The sequence below is a fragment of the Lepidochelys kempii genome, chromosome 6 (assembly GCF_965140265.1).
Source record: "Lepidochelys kempii isolate rLepKem1 chromosome 6, rLepKem1.hap2, whole genome shotgun sequence".
Classification (NCBI taxonomy): Eukaryota; Metazoa; Chordata; order Testudines; family Cheloniidae; genus Lepidochelys; species Lepidochelys kempii.
Genome location: NC_133261.1, coordinates 24,200,663 through 24,220,447, shown reverse-complemented (window position 1 = coordinate 24,220,447; position 19,785 = coordinate 24,200,663). Strand labels below are relative to the sequence as shown.

General features: G+C 47.2%; 1 protein-coding gene across 2 annotated transcripts in view; it reads right to left on the bottom strand.

Annotated features, from left to right (window-relative positions):
* TSPAN4 (tetraspanin 4) overlaps positions 1-19,785 on the bottom strand; it is a 518,538-nt gene that overhangs the window by 385,059 nt on the left and 113,694 nt on the right. Inside the window, exon 3 of one of the 2 annotated variants that reach the window (XM_073347182.1) lies at positions 1,917-2,018. The exons of the other annotated variant lie outside the window; for it this stretch is intronic. Within the exon in view, the coding sequence (XP_073203283.1) occupies positions 1,917-2,006 (90 nt within the window). The 5' untranslated portion in view covers positions 2,007-2,018. The remainder of the gene's footprint in view (positions 1-1,916; positions 2,019-19,785) is intronic. 2 annotated transcript variants of the gene reach the window in all.

Here is a 19,785-nt window from a genome sequence, read left to right as displayed (position 1 = left end):
CTGTATTCTAGGGGATTTATGTAGTACATAGACTGGCTGTGGGTATCTTAAGTTTGAAAAAGCTATTGTACTGGTTCACTGGCCATATATATCACTGACATCCTCCCACCATTTGATTTGCATTTTTTTCTCCTCTCACAAAGTCATCATACCACATTCTCCATTGAACCTATGTGCCACTTGCTACCGAGCTAAGGTATCTACATACACAAACCTCCTACATCTTTTAGATCATGAAATTACCGCACTTGTATGACAAATGCAAAGTAAGAGTGGTGAAAAAGCCTCACACTTACAATGTCATAGATACAAGTACAGTGTCTGCTCCTTATTTAAGAAATCTGCTTCCTAGCTTCTTAAATCCTCTCACATGTGTGCAGCACTGAATCAGGTGCCTGACTGCGCAAAGGAATTGTGGGTAATGCTACAGAGAGACAGCATAACCGAGTGGTTAGGGCATTAGACTGCACCCCATGAGACCTGGGTTCTTCTTTTCCTGGCTCATCTGCTCTCCGGCTGTGTGACCTGAGCAAATCACTTCTCTTCTCTATGCTTCTGTTTCCAACTTTTGACTCTCCTAAATTTAAGGTAAAATTTTCAAAAGCACCTAGTGACTTAAGAGCCTAAGTCCCATTTTCAAAAGTGACTTAGGTACATGAAGGTGAGTGGGACCTGGGCTCCTAAGTAACTCAAGTGCTTTGGAAAACTTTGCCTTCACTTATTTAGTCTGTAAGCTCTTTGGGGCAGGGACTATCCCTTACATCACTTAGCACAATGGGGCCCTGATCTTGGCTGGGACCTCAAGGTGCTATTGTGAAAAGAATCATTTCAAATCAAGACTTCAGGAAATGTTAGTCCTGGCAGAGCCGAAGTAGAGAGATTTGTATGTGGCATCACAAAACATTATTAATTATTATTATTATTATTATTATATTATATATTATTATATATTATTATATATAATAATAATTTGTATTATGGTAGCACCTAGAAGCCTCAATCATGGACCAGGGCCTCATTGTGCTAAGCACTGTACAAACACAGAATAATGATGAGTTTTGCCCCGATACTGGATGGCATGGACCTGCTACAAGAAAAAAACCCCTTATTGTAAGGCTAAGAATTTGGCCTGTTATCACCCCAATTACATTTCAAGTACCCAGTCTGTCTTTAGGATCTCAGAGAGAAAAGACAGCGTGCGCCAGAAGAGTCTCTTATTTATTTAGCTACACTCCTCACCTCTCCTACAGTCCATTTCCTTCCCAACACACGATTGTTCTCAGCAGCATCATATGCAAATTTCAATACCACATTAGAGGAGCTGCTCTTCAGAGTGCCACTATGAATTACTAGCACTAGTCCAAATACCTCCCCAGTACTTACGCTTATCACAGTCTTCAACTCAGACCTACTCTGAGAGGCAGGCAGAAACCCTAACCATTTTAACACTTCATTTTTTCATCTTGCCGTGAATTTGCTATTGATTTGCTCTGGCTGCTCCTGCCCTGTAAATGCATTTCTGCCTCCATCGGAAGGCCAGCACACTACTGTTTGTAAACCACATCAGAGAATCCTCTCCAAGCCACTCTCTGTATATTACAAATTAATAATTCTCCTCTTCTTCTCTACATGCCATGTCTCTAACGTGCATCTGACAAAATGGTTCTATACTTCCTATTGCCACACCAAAACTGGAAATGCTGATATGAGGCACAATCTTATGTTGCTGTTGTTGTTAATTACTAAGCATGAATAAAAATCCATAAGATTTAATCTGATACAAAAGTTATAATATCTAAGGACTGATCTCTGTTGGTGAGGAGATCCATGGACAATTCGCAGGATCAGGGTCTTACTTTTCACCAAGCAACATGCCATTTCCTCCTTGCACATCGCTCAATTAGGGCAGAACTTACTCTGGTCAATTTCCCTTGTTGTTTAAGGTCCCATTTCACTTTCTTAGTGTCACCCACATCCAAATGATGTTGTCTCAAGGTTTCCAACATGCAGGGCAGGGCCTGAAAAATACATTTACTCACAGTGAGTAGGAAGCATCTCCTGTTGAGAACAGAGACCTAAGCTTTCAATTTTGGTCAAATCTAAGCTTTCATTTGATGCCTCTTCTCCTCTCCCATTTAAAAACAAATAAAACCTAATTTTTGGAAATGTCATTTTCAAAGTAATATTGGAGTGCAATCAAAAATATCTGTACCATATATAGAGGGAACCCTTTCTTTATAACCCGAACAGTAATATTCCACCTCTTAGAGTTCTTGGGCCAGATCCTCAGCTGGTATAAATTTCCATACAACCACTGACTTCAATGGAGCTATGCCTATTTACAGCAGCTGAGGATCTAGTCCTTTGCATGTAAATCTATTACTTCTCCATATAGCTGTCCACAGAAGTTGTGCCACAAAGGAAGTAACCAGCAGAATTACCGTTTTTGGTAGAGCTATTTGTGGCATAATCTCCCACTGGAGTTAACGGAAAACACGCACCTGTATTCCCAAAGAGTGCTCTGTAAACTTCGGCGGCTATTGAGTCTGTCATGCTGCTGCTGCTGCTTCTGTCGTATGACAAGCGAGGAGATTAGAAACATTCAAATGACCAAATCCAGATCATGTATGTAGTGCCGTTGTAGCCGCGTTGGTCCCAGATTCATAAGCCAGTGGGTAGTTTTGGAAGTGACTTGGTGTAAATCTGAGAAGCCACCAGCAAACAACTGAGGCGGGCATGGATTTACAATGTGTGAAGAGTCAGACCAGAAGCATATAAGAGAGTGGTCCTGTTGGGATCCAGGAAGTGGGCGGGCGGAGCTCGTCCACAACGAAAGGATCCCCCCCCAGCCTAAGGGGGAGATCCACAGGGCCTGGAGAGCCAACTAATTACGGGGGACAACTCATGAAAAACAGGGACGGGAGTGCCGTCAAAGGGTCAAACAAAGGGCACCGGACGGGGACACCGAGCAGAGAACCCCGGACAGCGCCCACCGCTCCGCAAAGGCGTCAAGGGAGTCGGTGGACGCCGCCCAGAGGAACTCCGCTCGGAGGCGTGAACGGACAGAGGAGCGGAAATAGGCCCCGCAGTCGCAGGAGACTCCATCGGCCAACCTCCTCACCCTGGTTTTATAGATGGCCGCTTTAGCCAGGGCCAGGAGGAGGTTGACCAGGAGGTCCCGCGACTTAGTGGGGCCACGGACAGGGAGTGCGTAGATGAGAAGGTGAGGAGAAAAGTGCAACCAAAACCGTAACAAAAGATTGGTGAGGAGCCGGAATAGGGGCTGCAACCTGGCGCACTCCAGATAAACGTGCGCCAGGGTTTCCCTCACGCCGCAAAAGGGGCAGGTGTCCGGAATGGAGGTGAACCGCGCCAAATACACGCCCGTGCTCACGGCCCCGTGAAGGAGCCGCCAACTGATATCCCCGGCGGGCCTCGGCACTAAGGTGGAATAGAGGCTGGCCCACCAGGTATATAAGAGAGTGGTCCTATTGGGATCCAGGAAGTGGGCGGGCGGAGCTCGTCCACTACGAAAGGAGCCCCCCCCAGCCTAAGGGGGAGATCCACAGGGCCTGGAGAGCCAACTAATTACGGGGGACAACTAATGAAAAACAGGGACGGGAGTGCGGTCAAAGGGTCAAACGAAGGGAACCGGACGGGGACACCGAGCAGAGAACCCCGGACAGCGCCCACCGCTCCTCAAAGGCGTCAAGGGAGTCGGTGGACGCCGCCCAGAGGAACTCCGCTCGGAGACGTGAACGGACAGAGGATCGGAAATAGGCCCCGCAGTCGCAGGAGACTCCATCGGCCAACCTCCTCACCCTGGTTTTATAGATGGCCGCTTTAGCCAGGGCCAGGAGGAGGTTGACCAGGAGGTCCCGCGACTTAGTGGGGCCACGGACAGGGAGTGCGTAGATGAGAAGGTGAGGAGAAAAGTGCAACCAAAACCGTAACAAAAGATTGGTGAGGAGCCGGAATAGGGGCTGCAACCTGGCGCACTCCAGATAAACGTGCGCCAGGGTTTCCCTCACGCCGCAAAAGGGGCAGGTGTCCGGAATGGAGGTGAACCGCGCCAAATACACGCCCGTGCTCACGGCCCCGTGAAGGAGCCGCCAACTGATATCCCCGGCGGGCCTCGGCACTAAGGTGGAATAGAGGCTGGCCCACCAGGTATATAAGAGAGTGGTCCTATTGGGATCCAGGAAGTGGGCGGGCGGAGCTCGTCCACTACGAAAGGAGCCCCCCCCAGCCTAAGGGGGAGATCCACAGGGCCTGGAGAGCCAACTAATTACGGGGGACAACTAATGAAAAACAGGGACGGGAGTGCGGTCAAAGGGTCAAACGAAGGGAACCGGACGGGGACACCGAGCAGAGAACCCCGGACAGCGCCCACCGCTCCTCAAAGGCGTCAAGGGAGTCGGTGGACGCCGCCCAGAGGAACTCCGCTCGGAGACGTGAACGGACAGAGGATCGGAAATAGGCCCCGCAGTCGCAGGAGACTCCATCGGCCAACCTCCTCACCCTGGTTTTATAGATGGCCGCTTTAGCCAGGGCCAGGAGGAGGTTGACCAGGAGGTCCCGCGACTTAGTGGGGCCACGGACAGGGAGTGCGTAGATGAGAAGGTGAGGAGAAAAGTGCAACCAAAACCGTAACAAAAGATTGGTGAGGAGCCGGAATAGGGGCTGCAACCTGGCGCACTCCAGATAAACGTGCGCCAGGGTTTCCCTCACGCCGCAAAAGGGGCAGGTGTCCGGAATGGAGGTGAACCGCGCCAAATACACGCCCGTGCTCACGGCCCCGTGAAGGAGCCGCCAACTGATATCCCCGGCGGGCCTCGGCACTAAGGTGGAATAGAGGCTGGCCCACCAGGTATATAAGAGAGTGGTCCTATTGGGATCCAGGAAGTGGGCGGGCGGAGCTCGTCCACTACGAAAGGAGCCCCCCCCAGCCTAAGGGGGAGATCCACAGGGCCTGGAGAGCCAACTAATTACGGGGGACAACTAATGAAAAACAGGGACGGGAGTGCGGTCAAAGGGTCAAACGAAGAGAACCGGACGGGGACACCGAACAGAGAACCCCGGACAGCGCCCACCGCTCCTCAAAGGCGTCAAGGGAGTCGGTGGACGCCGCCCAGAGGAACTCCGCTCGGAGACGTGAACGGACAGAGGATCGGAAATAGGCCCCGCAGTCGCAGGAGACTCCATCGGCCAACCTCCTCACCCTGGTTTTATAGATGGCCGCTTTAGCCAGGGCCAGGAGGAGGTTGACCAGGAGGTCCCGCGACTTAGTGGGGCCACGGACAGGGAGTGCGTAGATGAGAAGGTGAGGAGAAAAGTGCAACCAAAACCGTAACAAAAGATTGGTGAGGAGCCGGAATAGGGGCTGCAACCTGGCGCACTCCAGATAAACGTGCGCCAGGGTTTCCCTCACGCCGCAAAAGGGGCAGGTGTCCGGAATGGAGGTGAACCGCGCCAAATACACGCCCGTGCTCACGGCCCCGTGAAGGAGCCGCCAACTGATATCCCCGGCGGGCCTCGGCACTAAGGTGGAATAGAGGCTGGCCCACCAGGTATATAAGAGAGTGGTCCTATTGGGATCCAGGAAGTGGGCGGGCGGAGCTCGTCCACTACGAAAGGAGCCCCCCCCCAGCCTAAGGGGGAGATCCACAGGGCCTGGAGAGCCAACTAATTACGGGGGACAACTAATGAAAAACAGGGACGGGAGTGCGGTCAAAGGGTCAAACGAAGAGAACCGGACGGGGACACCGAACAGAGAACCCCGGACAGCGCCCACCGCTCCTCAAAGGCGTCAAGGGAGTCGGTGGACGCCGCCCAGAGGAACTCCGCTCGGAGACGTGAACGGACAGAGGATCGGAAATAGGCCCCGCAGTCGCAGGAGACTCCATCGGCCAACCTCCTCACCCTGGTTTTATAGATGGCCGCTTTAGCCAGGGCCAGGAGGAGGTTGACCAGGAGGTCCCGCGACTTAGTGGGGCCACGGACAGGGAGTGCGTAGATGAGAAGGTGAGGAGAAAAGTGCAACCAAAACCGTAACAAAAGATTGGTGAGGAGCCAGAATAGGGGCTGCAACCTGGCGCACTCCAGATAGACGTGCGCCAGGGTTTCCCTCACGCCGCAAAAGGGGCAGGTGTCCGGAATCGGGGTGAACCGCGCCAAATACACGCCCGTGCTCACGGCCCCGTGAAGGAGCCGCCAACTGATATCCCCGGCGGGCCTCGGCACTAAGGTGGAATAGAGGCTGGCCCACCAGGTATATAAGAGAGTGGTCCTATTGGGATCCAGGAAGTGGGCGGGCGGAGCTCGTCCACTACGAAAGGAGCCCCCCCCAGCCTAAGGGGGAGATCCACAGGGCCTGGAGAGCCAACTAATTACGGGGGACAACTAATGAAAAACAGGGACGGGAGTGCGGTCAAAGGGTCAAACGAAGAGAACCGGACGGGGACACCGAACAGAGAACCCCGGACAGCGCCCACCGCTCCTCAAAGGCGTCAAGGGAGTCGGTGGACGCCGCCCAGAGGAACTCCGCTCGGAGACGTGAACGGACAGAGGATCGGAAATAGGCCCCGCAGTCGCAGGAGACTCCATCGGCCAACCTCCTCACCCTGGTTTTATAGATGGCCGCTTTAGCCAGGGCCAGGAGGAGGTTGACCAGGAGGTCCCGCGACTTAGTGGGGCCACGGACAGGGAGTGCGTAGATGAGAAGGTGAGGAGAAAAGTGCAACCAAAACCGTAACAAAAGATTGGTGAGGAGCCGGAATAGGGGCTGCAACCTGGCGCACTCCAGATAAACGTGCGCCAGGGTTTCCCTCACGCCGCAAAAGGGGCAGGTGTCCGGAATGGAGGTGAACCGCGCCAAATACACGCCCGTGCTCACGGCCCCGTGAAGGAGCCGCCAACTGATATCCCCGGCGGGCCTCGGCACTAAGGTGGAATAGAGGCTGGCCCACCAGGTATATAAGAGAGTGGTCCTATTGGGATCCAGGAAGTGGGCGGGCGGAGCTCGTCCACTACGAAAGGAGCCCCCCCCAGCCTAAGGGGGAGATCCACAGGGCCTGGAGAGCCAACTAATTACGGGGGACAACTAATGAAAAACAGGGACGGGAGTGCGGTCAAAGGGTCAAACGAAGAGAACCGGACGGGGACACCGAACAGAGAACCCCGGACAGCGCCCACCGCTCCTCAAAGGCGTCAAGGGAGTCGGTGGACGCCGCCCAGAGGAACTCCGCTCGGAGACGTGAACGGACAGAGGATCGGAAATAGGCCCCGCAGTCGCAGGAGACTCCATCGGCCAACCTCCTCACCCTGGTTTTATAGATGGCCGCTTTAGCCAGGGCCAGGAGGAGGTTGACCAGGAGGTCCCGCGACTTAGTGGGGCCACGGACAGGGAGTGCGTAGATGAGAAGGTGAGGAGAAAAGTGCAACCAAAACCGTAACAAAAGATTGGTGAGGAGCCGGAATAGGGGCTGCAACCTGGCGCACTCCAGATAAACGTGCGCCAGGGTTTCCCTCACGCCGCAAAAGGGGCAGGTGTCCGGAATGGAGGTGAACCGCGCCAAATACACGCCCGTGCTCACGGCCCCGTGAAGGAGCCGCCAACTGATATCCCCGGCGGGCCTCGGCACTAAGGTGGAATAGAGGCTGGCCCACCAGGTATATAAGAGAGTGGTGGAAGGCAGGTATATCAGCCTCAGGATGAGCAGGTCCCTGGTTCCCTGGATAGCCAAACAAAGGCTACTCCAGGCCAATCAAGACACCTGATGCCAATTAACCAGTTAAGGTCTTAGGCTAATGGAGACAGGTGGAATCAATCAAGGTCTCACTCAGACTGCTTAAAAGCTCTCCTTTCCAGTTCCCTCAGGAGAGCCCAGGTTAAAGGAGCTGGAGGAGGAAGCATTGCTGTATCCTGAGGTAAGGGTGAAGCTAGGAAGAGGGGACCACGGGGGAAGCGGCCCAGGGAATCAAAGCAGCATTTAGCAGTGGAGGGAAAGCCACCAACAGCTGCTACCCTTAGGGTCCCTGGGCTGGAACCCAGAGTAGAGGACAGGCCCGGGTTCCCCTGCCCCAATACTCTACAGAAATCCCCTTGAGAGGGGAAGCAAGACTCGGTCCATTCAGGAGGGCAAACTGTGCCTACTGAGCTCTGTGGAGCCACAAAGACTGTGGGGTATTTTCCCTTTCCATCTCCCATACTGGCCTGTGATGAAAGTAACTCAATAGGCTGTGACACTGGCCACTACACTGTTAAAGGAAGGTCACACTGGGGCCTTAGTGAGTATCTGAGGCCCCTGGATCCGCCAGGAAGCGCGGGACCCACAATTACAGGCTTGGAACTTTGTCACAAATGGCATATGGCATGGTGTGGCTGAACAGTTGCTATGCACAGCCAAATCTGTACACAAGCCAGTGGGTAGTCCATCTTCTTCTTTTTTTTTTTTCCATAGTTTGTAAACTTTGCCAGCTTTTCTTAAGGGAAATGCCATTTTGAATTGTAATAATCAAGAACAGGTAAAAGGAGCAGAACTGTAAATGGGAACCATGTCCATTCCCCATCATTTCCCTCTTCTTCCTCCAAACAAGACTGGAAGGAATCAGCAAGCGTAACTTTCTCTGAAAGGAACAGCACTTGGAGCGAAATGGGCCTTCAATCCAGTAGGAGGTTTTAACAGGAGAGAAAGAGAATTTCTTCCATTAAGGTTCATTGCTCCCCATCCTTTTTAACTTGTTTGTTCCTATGTCTATGCTGTGAGCTTTCCCTCCATGCAAGAAAAGTCCCCTTAATGGAGAAATTTTTTTTAAAGGAGCTAAACAAAATCTAGCAGCCCAAGGGCCCCTCCTCTTCCTCCTTCCAACACGTGTATCTCACTTCTGGGATCCACTGAAGTCTCAAGCATCACAGAATTTGGTGTTCCTTTTGCTCAAAGTTAATGCCACATGTCTGACAGTTGGTAAATTGAGTCTCCTTTGTTTCCCGTGCTGGATTTCTCACTCGTTATCTTTCCGTTCACCGAAAAAGATTGCTTTCAAAATTGAACTTGTCAAGTCAACCGGTTCACTTCTGAACAATTGCAGGAATGCATGCTTTCTGAATCCATTTATTTCTGTTTGTTTGTTTCTTTGAGGCACCTTGAGAGTGGGTGCGATGGAAAAAGCAGTGGCAGCCCACTCCCGCAGAGGATGACAAGTGGGCTTTGTACTTCACAGTAAAGCATAGCTGTGTACATATTTAATATGTATACATATGAACACATATATCTGTATCTACAAACACCTATGCCTGTCCTTACCACTTGTGGAACAGATGATAGCAAATCTGAAATGAAATCAGAAAAGTAGATGAAGTGTAATAAAGACTAGTCAGTGAGATAATTGGATGGAACTTCTGTTGCCAAGTCAAGGATTTATACTGCAGCTTCTGAGCCATCCAGAATATTGAGCACAACAGGACATGAGAAGAATACAAGAGCTAGGAACTAAATTACCAATACTTCACCATGACGAAAGGATTCTGTCATTATATTCTAAAGCCTGCACTGGAAGATGTAAAAGTTACCTCGCCCTCTGAGAGAAAAATTAAAGGCAACATATAGTAAAACTGATTTTTTTTTCAACGCAGAACTTTTCCAGGATGAGGAGAGTTTGGATAGGCTTATAGATCAAATATTCAGATATTCATGGCAACAACAGGGATAGATCTCAGAATCCCCTACTCTGCTTTTTAGAGCATAAGAACGGCCATACTGGGTTAGACCAATGGTCCATCTATTCCAGAATCTGGTCTTCTGACAGTGGCCAATGCCAGATGCTTCAGAAGAATGGACAAAACAAGGCAATTTCAAGTGAGCTATCCCTTGTAGTCCTGTCCCATCTTCTGAAAGTCTGAGGCTTAGGGACACCTGGAGCATGAGGTTGCTTCCTTGATCATCTTGGCTAATAGCCATTGTTGGACCTGTCCTCCAGGAACTTACCTAATTTTTGTAAACCCAGTTATACTTTTGGCCTTCACAACATCCCCGGGTGAGGAGTTCCACAGTTTGACTGTGCCTTGTGTGAAGCAGTACTCCCCTTGGTTTATTTTAAGCCTGCTGCCTGTAAATTTCATTGGGTGACCCCTAGTTCTTGTGTTATGTGAAGGGGTAAATCACACTTCCCTATTCACTTTCTCCACTCCATTCAAGATTTTATAAACCTCTATTATACCCCCACTTAGTCATCTCTTTTCTAAGCTGAAGAGTCCCCATTTTTTTTAATCTCTCCTTGTATGGAAGCTGTTTTTAGCTGCTAGTGGTTATTTTTATTACATGGCAACACAAAATTATAGATGACAGTCACCTTGGACCAAATTCAGCAGGTTTAACGTCCACCGATTTCACAAGCAGCTGCATTCACTTACCCCAAGACTAATTGTGGCCAGTTTCTTGGCAATGAAAGGTGACTTATTGCTTGATCCAACTCCCATTAAAGTAAATGGGGCCTCTATTTTCAAAAATTACTGATTTTGGATGCTCAACTTAAGACACTTCAAAGGGATTTGATTTTCAGAGGGCAAGTGTTTGGCACTTCCTGAAAGTCAGGCCCCTTTAAAGTGCCTCAAATTGGACATCCAAAATGTCATGGTCTCTGACATGCATCAGACAAACTGCTTCTGCACTTTCTCTTCCCCTAGTTGCTTTTCCAAATTTAAGCCTTGGAATCTTCAGTAGGTTTTGATAGGAACTGGGATCATGCCCATGTAGAATTTGGACAGGCTTATAGGTCAAACTGTTTTTGTGAAAGATTTCTCCATCCAAGTTAGTGTATGGGATTATAAATGGCTTGGTTCTTCACACACCCAACCAAGTTCCTGTAACTTGGTGGGTGAATCCCTGACAACAAAAACCTGGCAGCTGATGCCAACTCTTAAGGCTTCTCAACATGCCCCATCCTATCCAGGTTCTTATATAGTGCCCATCACCATGGGGTATCCGAGAGGCCTCTCGGCATTATCAGGAGCACACAAAGATACATTAATTTTCTCTCCCCCAGTCAACGGGATGGTAGCTGGCCCCTGACTACTGCACTGAATAACGAACCTCAGTATGGGGCTCTAAAGGTTCTCAAACCTCTTTGGAGTCCATGTCTGAAATGAGCCTGACCTCACACAAAGTAGGATGCCAACTGCAGGAGCACACAAGGTGATGAGCCAATTAACTATAGCTACCAAAGTCCCTCCTTCCACACCAGGAGATAGAGAAAAGGAAAACACCCTACATTCCCCTCCCGGATGCTGGGAAGAAGGCATGGAGAGGAAGGGGTAGGGGCTCCCACTGAAGCTTAATCGGGCACTGTTCCAGATACCATCTATGATCATCTCCATTGGCTTCAAGCAGACAAGCAAGTGCCATTCAAATCCAAGGCAGTCAGTTCCCTGTGAATTTCACCAGCTCCCTTAGTAGAAGGCGCTGCCGTGTGGAATCAGAGCAGGTCTGTTAGCTTTCAGCCAAGGGCACTTGTGCACACACACACAAGCTAGTGCAGCTCTAGGCCAAGTGAACCGCACTAGTTCACTAGAACCGCAAGCAGTGAACCAGGAAACAACAGAAGTCAAATGTTGAGCCGTGCCTCAAGTATGTATCCCCGGGGAAGGGGAAGTACAACACTGTAAAAGTAAGGCTGTTCAATCAGCTCTGGGTGGATCCTTTGATGTAGTAACATCTAGAGGCCGCTATGTGTGCTGCCTCCACAAGTGTGGCCCAGGTGACAGGGCCCAGAAGCCTGCCCTATTCCTGCCTCCGACATTTACTGTGTGACTCACTCCGCCTCCTTTCCCCTCGCCCTTCAGTGGCGTGGGAACAATTTCTGTAGTGGGGGTACTGAAAGCCATTTAACCATACTGCAAACCCTGTACATGATGGAAACCACTTCAAGCCAGGAGGGGCTGCTGCACCCCCAGCACCGCTAGTCCCAGCACCCCTGCCCCTCCATGTACAAAATGGATATAATAATACTGACCTACCTCACAGTGGAGCTTTGAAGCTTAATTTTAATTAACAGTCCTACGGGTATGCTGCTTCCCAAAGCCAAAGAGAGGACAGGGAGCTCTCCCTCTGCTTTCAGCGAAGGAAGGGAAGGTGCACTGCCTCTTGCTCCTCCTTTGTTTTAACCCATCGCCTTACAGCAAAGTTTAAAACGGTGAAGTCCATTTTTAGATGAGGTGGAGCAGAAGAGTAGTACACATTGAGCACGTATAAGCCATGCATAACAGTAGTATCCACTCAGCCATGCAGAACAGCAGTATCCACTAAGCATGTATAAGCCATATATAAGAGTAGTATCCACTAAGCACTTTTCTAATTAAGCTAGACTTAAAATGCGATAGGGACACATCATATAAAAGTCATTTTAAAAATCCTTTTCTTCTAGACTGGACAGCCAACTATGTTATAAACCGGTTTAAACAGTAACTGGGCTTAGGGCCTGATTCAAAGACCACTTAAGAAAACAGAGTCTATTTGACTCCAATAATTTTTGGATCAGATCCTTATACAGGTTCCTGTTCAGAGCCGTGGGGCCAACACCAAAGGGAAAAGTAGGCCCCATCTCCTTTCCATTCCAAGTCTACAGTTCCATCCCACTTTCAGTCAGATAGTGGAGGAGGCATTGAAGGACTAGTGGCCAGAGACTGTTCTGTCACAGGGCTAACTTGAGACCACAATGCAGCTGCAATCAAGGCAGCTTGACTCAAAGTCTGCCCTAGGCCACACCAACATGCTACCTTAATTAATACCATGAGTAACACACCATCAAGGGGGTTGGCATCTGGATGGGGGTGGGAACAACTGATGCAGCCCTCGAGCTCAATCTCTAGTGAAGACACGGCTGAAGGGGCTAGGGGTTTCTTAGATTTTTCATGTGTGTTCAGCATAATCACACTTCTTTGTAGGTTAGGAAACTGTTTAAAGAGCAGGTAGCCTCTCCTGCTACTAAATTAATGTATTTCTGCATGGATGGAGCAAAGTCAGCCGAGACAAATTGACCTATGCGTGACCTGGGAGGTGAGGTTTCAGAATTTTGCCTCTTGGTGCTCTCCATGTCACGTCTCAGCACTAGGGCACAGATTTTCAAAACAGCTCATCGCTCACAATAGGGGATGGATTTTTAGAAGAGCTCCGCTGCCATTTGGGCAACTAAATAAGGGACATGTTTCTAAACATGCTCCATATGCAGCCGCTCCTGTGGTAACACCAAGAGCCAGATTTTCACAGCACCCAATGTGAACCCCACATGCTGAGCACTTTATTTATATGTGTAAATGGAAGCTGAGAATCCATAATACTGAACTGATATTCTTCTCCCTTACATTTGTTTTACATGCGCTTAAAATTAGGCATGTGCTTAAGCACTTTGCTGGTTCAAGGCCTAAAGTTTCCCCTGCTTTTTTTTTTTTTTCCCGAGGAAGAAAAGATTCTCTGGGTGCTGTTGAGTCACCACCGCGCTGACTCTGTAGACTGCCTCAGCTTTGACGAGATAAGTCTTTGCAGCGCTCCCCATTTTACACTTCTCTTGTTGAACTTTGTAAGTTAATTTATTTATAGAATCAGTAGTTAGTAAATTTGTGCCCTCAGCATTTGGGGGATGCCTGCCTCACACATCTGGTTGTTCCCAATCAAAGAGGGAAAGCTGGAGATGAGAGTTTTCTAAGGCCCTGGGTCAAGATTCTCAAGCAAAATCCTTCCGGACATAAGAACCCCCGCAATATCCAGTGCACTTCAACCTGGCCTCCACGAATAAGAACAAGCAACAAGGTGCATGTAAATGAAATAAAATACTAAAAATAATGCTACTAATAAAAAATCCACATGCAATATTCCTCCAACAAGAATGGAGAAAGATGGAAAGAACTGAATTGACTACTGGAAAATGCTTAGGTACCATGATGGGCACAGTGTAAGAACCACAATGGGGCCGAATTCTCACAGCTATTTAAAAAAAAAAGGGGAAGAGGGTGGAATTTGGGAAATGATTCACTTTGATTGGCCCCTATTAGAAATTTTTCTCTATGAGATTGGTGCTTTCTAGGTGAGTTTCAGATGGTACAACCAGTTTTGCCTGCAGAGATCCTCAGAGTATGTTGGGTTGTAGCCTGTCAAGGACCTCAGTGATGCCTGGTGAAATCAAGCCTTGGTCATTTGGGGTCTGTTAACAAGGAACAGTATCAATTCCACATGCCATGAGGGAAAGGAGCCAGCTGGAGCTCATTAAATGTGTTTAATTTTAGAAGTTTAACAATTTGCTGTTGTTGCAACCCCCCTTACAGCAGGAACTGTCAGACCACATAATGAGGTGCCTAAATTTAGAAGCCAAACGTTGGACACCCATTTTTGAAAACTCTGACCAAGTTCTCTACTCAAAGGTAATTCCCCAGTAGTAGCGGTAACACAGAGTGCATTACCGACCTTTGCAGACCACAGCAGCTCGTGACCTCCCCTCCAGACTGGATTAGTGAAGTGCAGTTTCCTTGGAGATCACTCAAACTTCAGATAGTGCGGAATGACAGAGGTATCTCTCGCATGGAGAATACTACATCTGTGCAGTAAACTCAGCCTCCACCTCCAGTTTGTTCCTCATGGCAATTCAAAGTATTGGGTTTGATCTGTAAGCCCTCATGTGGCTTGCTCATGGCTACCTCAAAGAGCACCTTGTGCTTCATCCCAACAACCGTCATCAGATGGATGATCTTACTAACATTCCCTGGATTTGTACATGTGGAGGCTGGGTGACTCCTAGCAGGAGCTGTAAAGCATTTCCTAAGGACTGGACACCAAGTGACCAATTTGAAAAACCAAAGCCATTTTGGTGCACCTTTTAATTGGTGTATGGCACATCTAGACTGGATCAGTGAGGAACACATTTTTTGATTGGCAACTAGAAGGCTAAGAATTTATTTTGAAAGACACCTATCACTTAACTTGCTGTCCTACTTTGAAAGGAGACTATGTAAAAATGAAAAAATCAGTTCGATAGGCTTTCTGTTTGCTTACTTAGCGTCAAACCTGCTCACTTTTGTGACAGTATCCATCTAACAGAAATATGGTTTTGCTACTTTTCACTCCTGTTAGTACTTAACAGCCAATACAGCTTTGGGAACAGAGCTGGTTTGCATTCTGCTTCACTCATCATCAACAGAATCTTTAAACTCTGATTGCCTCTGGTGGGGCAGAATAGAGTGCATCTTGACCTTCAGATTCTAGGCTGAACTTGCAGGGCTTAAGCGCTTTGCAGAATAGAGCCATAAGTAGCTTACCAGTGAAAGTCTGAGACGGAGCTGGGAATCAAACCTAGATCTCCTAAGCACCATCCCTGTGCCTTCGCCACAAGAATACGTTTTTTTCTCTACCATGACACTTCACTTATGCAGTTCCCATTTTATGGAAAAAAAGGAATGAAATATTTCTCACTAACATTTCACTCTTCTCAAGGGTAATGAAACAAAATATTTGTAGAACAGATAAATCAAATGAATACAATGTCAAGCTACTTTAGAAATAAACTATTCAGAATAACAGACTATATCTCATGTGCTGCCACTAATTGCAGACTTTTATGCATTTGGCAAAGATGCTACCAGAAGAAATCTGATAACATAAAAGACACTATATTTGTGCATCTCTTATTTAAAATTAATTTAGTTCTGGCAGAAGGTGCCTGATCAACATCACTGATATGAAAACCCTCTGGCACATGCACAGACAAAGCAAGCACTACTAATGAACCCCAAGTAGAGGTGAACCAAATGGGAAGCAGTGTGACTTCGTGGACAGAGCACTGGGCTGGGACTCTGGAGATACGACTTCTATTCTCAGCTCTACCACTAGCCTGCCAGATGATTTTGGACAAAGTTTGCTTCTCTATACCTCAGTTTCCCCTTTTGTAAAATGGGGTTAATGATACTTCGTAAGGCATTCTGAGCTCTCTTGATGAACAGTGCTATAAAAGAACTAGGTATTATTATTATTATGAAATGCCCTGTTATAGCATCAAGCCACATAGTGAGTAATTGGAAGAGGTGTTCAGCCACAGTAGAAGCTGAAGAGTGAGTAAAGCACTAATACACACTATAGTCACATTTATACGATTGCTTCTTGCAGAATGATGCTAGTAAGAACCAATTCCAATAGTTATCCAGCCTTGTAACCTACAAAACAAGGGTGCATTAGTTATACATAAAACTTTTCCTATTATGTTTTGTTAATAACATGCTACTGTCACTATAACACAGCATGAAAACACTGCACCGCACAGAGAGCATCTACTTTTGATTAAATAGGTGCTATGGGAATTTCAGTCCATCCTTAATCATAATTAAACATTGTTATTCCTATTTTCTATAAAGACATGTGGGCAATGAAGTCTATTTGGAAAATAATGACTTATTTCTTTTAGAGAAATGATGAATTTATTTGTTCCTAAAAATAAATAAAGCCAACATCCGTAGTCTGATTAGGTTAAAAAGTTAACTCTGCTCACTCCTTTGCATATCTATTAAGACAGAGGATTAAAGGCTCGATCCTGTGAGGAACTGATTATCTGCATCTCCGCTTCCCTTCCATGGGAGCTGAGGGTGCTCAACATCCTTCAGGAGGCAATCAGCACCCTCCCACAGCGAGTCCCATGATAATCAGTGAAAGCATTTGCCTAGGCCCTAATCTTGCACTGGGAGAGCACAGAAGTGATCAGCACAAGATCGGGGCCTAGACTGTGACCTCTCTGAGGCAGGGACCAACTTCTTTATTACTTGTTTATACAACCTCTTGCACAATGGGGCTCTGATCCATAACTGAGCTACCTAGGTGCTACGTACCCAAAATAAATTTATGACCATATTGTTCTCTGCCTCTCTGAAGCACTGTTTATGGACACTAGCAACATTGTGACTTGACACTATAGACTGCAAGAGGGCGGAATGAGACAAGGAGTCTCCCTAGAGACTTACAGGCACCATCAGTGCCAGGGATAGCTCAGTGGTTTGAGCACGGGCCTGCTAAACCCAGGGATGTGAGCTCAATCCTTGAGGGGGCCATTTGGGGATCTGGGGCAAAAAAAATTGGGGATTGGTCCTGCTTTGAGCAGGGGGTTGGACTAGATCTCCTGAGGTCCCTTCCAACTCTGATATTCTAAGATTCTAAGTATATTACCAGCATTTAGTATTGACACCAGTTTCAGAAGAAAAGGAGTACTTGTGGCACCTTAGAGACTAACAAATTTATTTGAGCATAAGCTTTCATGAGCTACAGCTCACTTCATCGGATGCATTCAGTGGAAAATACAGTGGGGAGATTTATATACAGGGCAAACATGAAACAATGGGTGTTACCATACACACTGTAACGAGAGTGATCACTTAACGTGAGCTATTACCAGCAAAGGGTGGCGGGGGGGGGACCTTTTGCAGTGATAATCAAGGTGGGCCATTTCCAGCAGTTGACAAGAACATCTGAGGAACGGTGGGGGGGGGGGAATAAACATGGGGAAATAGTTTTACTTTGTGTAATGACCCATCCACTCCCAGTCTTTATTCAAGCCTAAATTAATTGTATCCAGTTTGCAAATTAATTCCAATTCAGCAATCTCTCGTTGGAATCTGTTTTTGAAGTTTTTTTCTTGAAGAATTGCAACTTTTAGGTCTGTAATCGAGTGCCCAAAGAGACTGAAGTCCTGAAGTGTTCTCCAACTGGTTTTTGAATGTTATAATTCTTGACGTCTGATTTGTGTCCATTTATTCAGAAGGCAAGCATGCCGCAGGCAGCAGAGGGAAATGCTTGGTTCTCAAAGCTCTTACATAGACTCAAATTGCTGCTCGTATATTTTCAGAGTTCTCTCTCATCCGCATTTCACCTTCACAAGTTTTGTTTCCCTTTGTAGGCAGAAAAAAAGGGATTTTCGAGTGACATTTCTGTTTCTTATTGATGACTGCTGTCAAACGAGCCTGCAGATCACTCCCTTTTGTCAGCCAGGGGGTCTTCAATATGGAATGCCAGCCTGCTGCCACAAGCAGCAAGAGTTGAAGAACAGGGATATGTGGGGGTGGGGAACAAAGAGGATTATTCACCTTCATAGTGGATCAATTTTTACCCCTCCTACATAAAGGCAAAAGGTCTCTAGACAGCCCAGGGAGCATTTTAAATCCTATAGCTGTCCTATACCTTGGCAGCTGCTAGAAAACTTGCTTGTGCTTAAGCATCTCTCATATGGACTTCCCATCAAGAAAAAATAGATGTTATCTCTTGATCCAAATATTCTCCATTTCTTCCTTTTCTCTCTAGCTCGTCGTATTCCACAGTCACCATAGCAGAGTCTGAACATTTTGGTTAAATCACATCCCTTACTGAATTTAAAATGTAATAGGAAATTTTATACTGCATGTGTAATAGTACAGTGCTGTTTGGGAACCCCACTCTCACTCCATATACCATTTACATACCTTCAAACTCAATTACATCTACCATGCATCCCAATAGGTGTCCTGAGCTTTCTCTCACTATGTTCCATCAACTCTAACAGTAACTTTGCAAACTGTCCTGACACCACTGATCAAAAGCATCGGTGCTGTTGCTGGCACACAAGTTTCATGAAGTCAGGCAATAAAAGTCTTTTGCTCAGAAACATTTTTCGCACGTTGTTTTCCTCACTATTGATCTGCATGACGCTAAAGCAGACACGGCCCTGGTCCCACAGAGCTTCAGTTCCACATTAGACAATGAACTTTAATGAATATTTACAGTTACAAAACAAACAAACCAATCCAAGGGGTGTTAAATAATTTGTTTTGCTAAAATCTCTCTTCAGACGGAATCAGATATTGGTAGACCGGGTACTAATGGTGCAGCCTTAGTTAATTAATTATTGGTATTGTGGTAGCATGATCAGGGTCCTGCTTCTGGTAGACACTGAATACACACACACAAAATGACCATGACTCCGGCCACAAAGAGTTTACAATCTAAGGACCAGATCCAATGCCCACCGAAGTCAATATGAGTTTTTCCATTGACTTCAGTGGGTGGATCAGGTCCTAACGCCTAGATTTTGCAAGCACTTAATCAGACACATAGTCAATGGGATCTACTCTTGTGAGTAAATTTAGACATGTGCTTAAGTGTTTGCAAAACTGGAGCTTAACTTCATAGATGCATAGACTTAAAAGCCAGAAGAGATTATTAGATCATCCAGTTTGATCTCCCCAATATCACAGGCCATTCATTTTCACCCAGTTTCCCCTGTGCTGAGACCAGTAACCCGTGTTTAACTGAAGTATGTCTTCCAGAAAGACATCTAATATTGATCTGACAACATCAAGAGCCAGAGAATCTGCTACTTTCCTTGGTAGTTTGTTCCAATGGCTGTTCACCCTCACTGTTAAAAAATGTGCCTTATTTCTCATTTGAATTTGTCTGGCTTCCGACTTCGAGCTATTGCTTCTTGCTATCCCTTTATTTAGTACCCAATATTTTCACCCCATGAAGGTACTTATATACTGTAATCTCTAACTCCTTTATGACAAGTTAACAGATTGAGCTCTTTAGGTTCTCTCACCGTAAGGCATTTTCTCCAGCCCTCATTCATTTTTGTGGTTCTCTTCTGTATCCTCTCCAGCTTTTCAATATCTTTTTTAAAATGCAGACACTGTAACTGTATGTAATATTCCAGTGTCAGTCTCACCAATTCCCTACACAGAAGTAAAATCACCTCTCTGCTCCTACTTACTACTTCCTTTTTTATACATCCGAT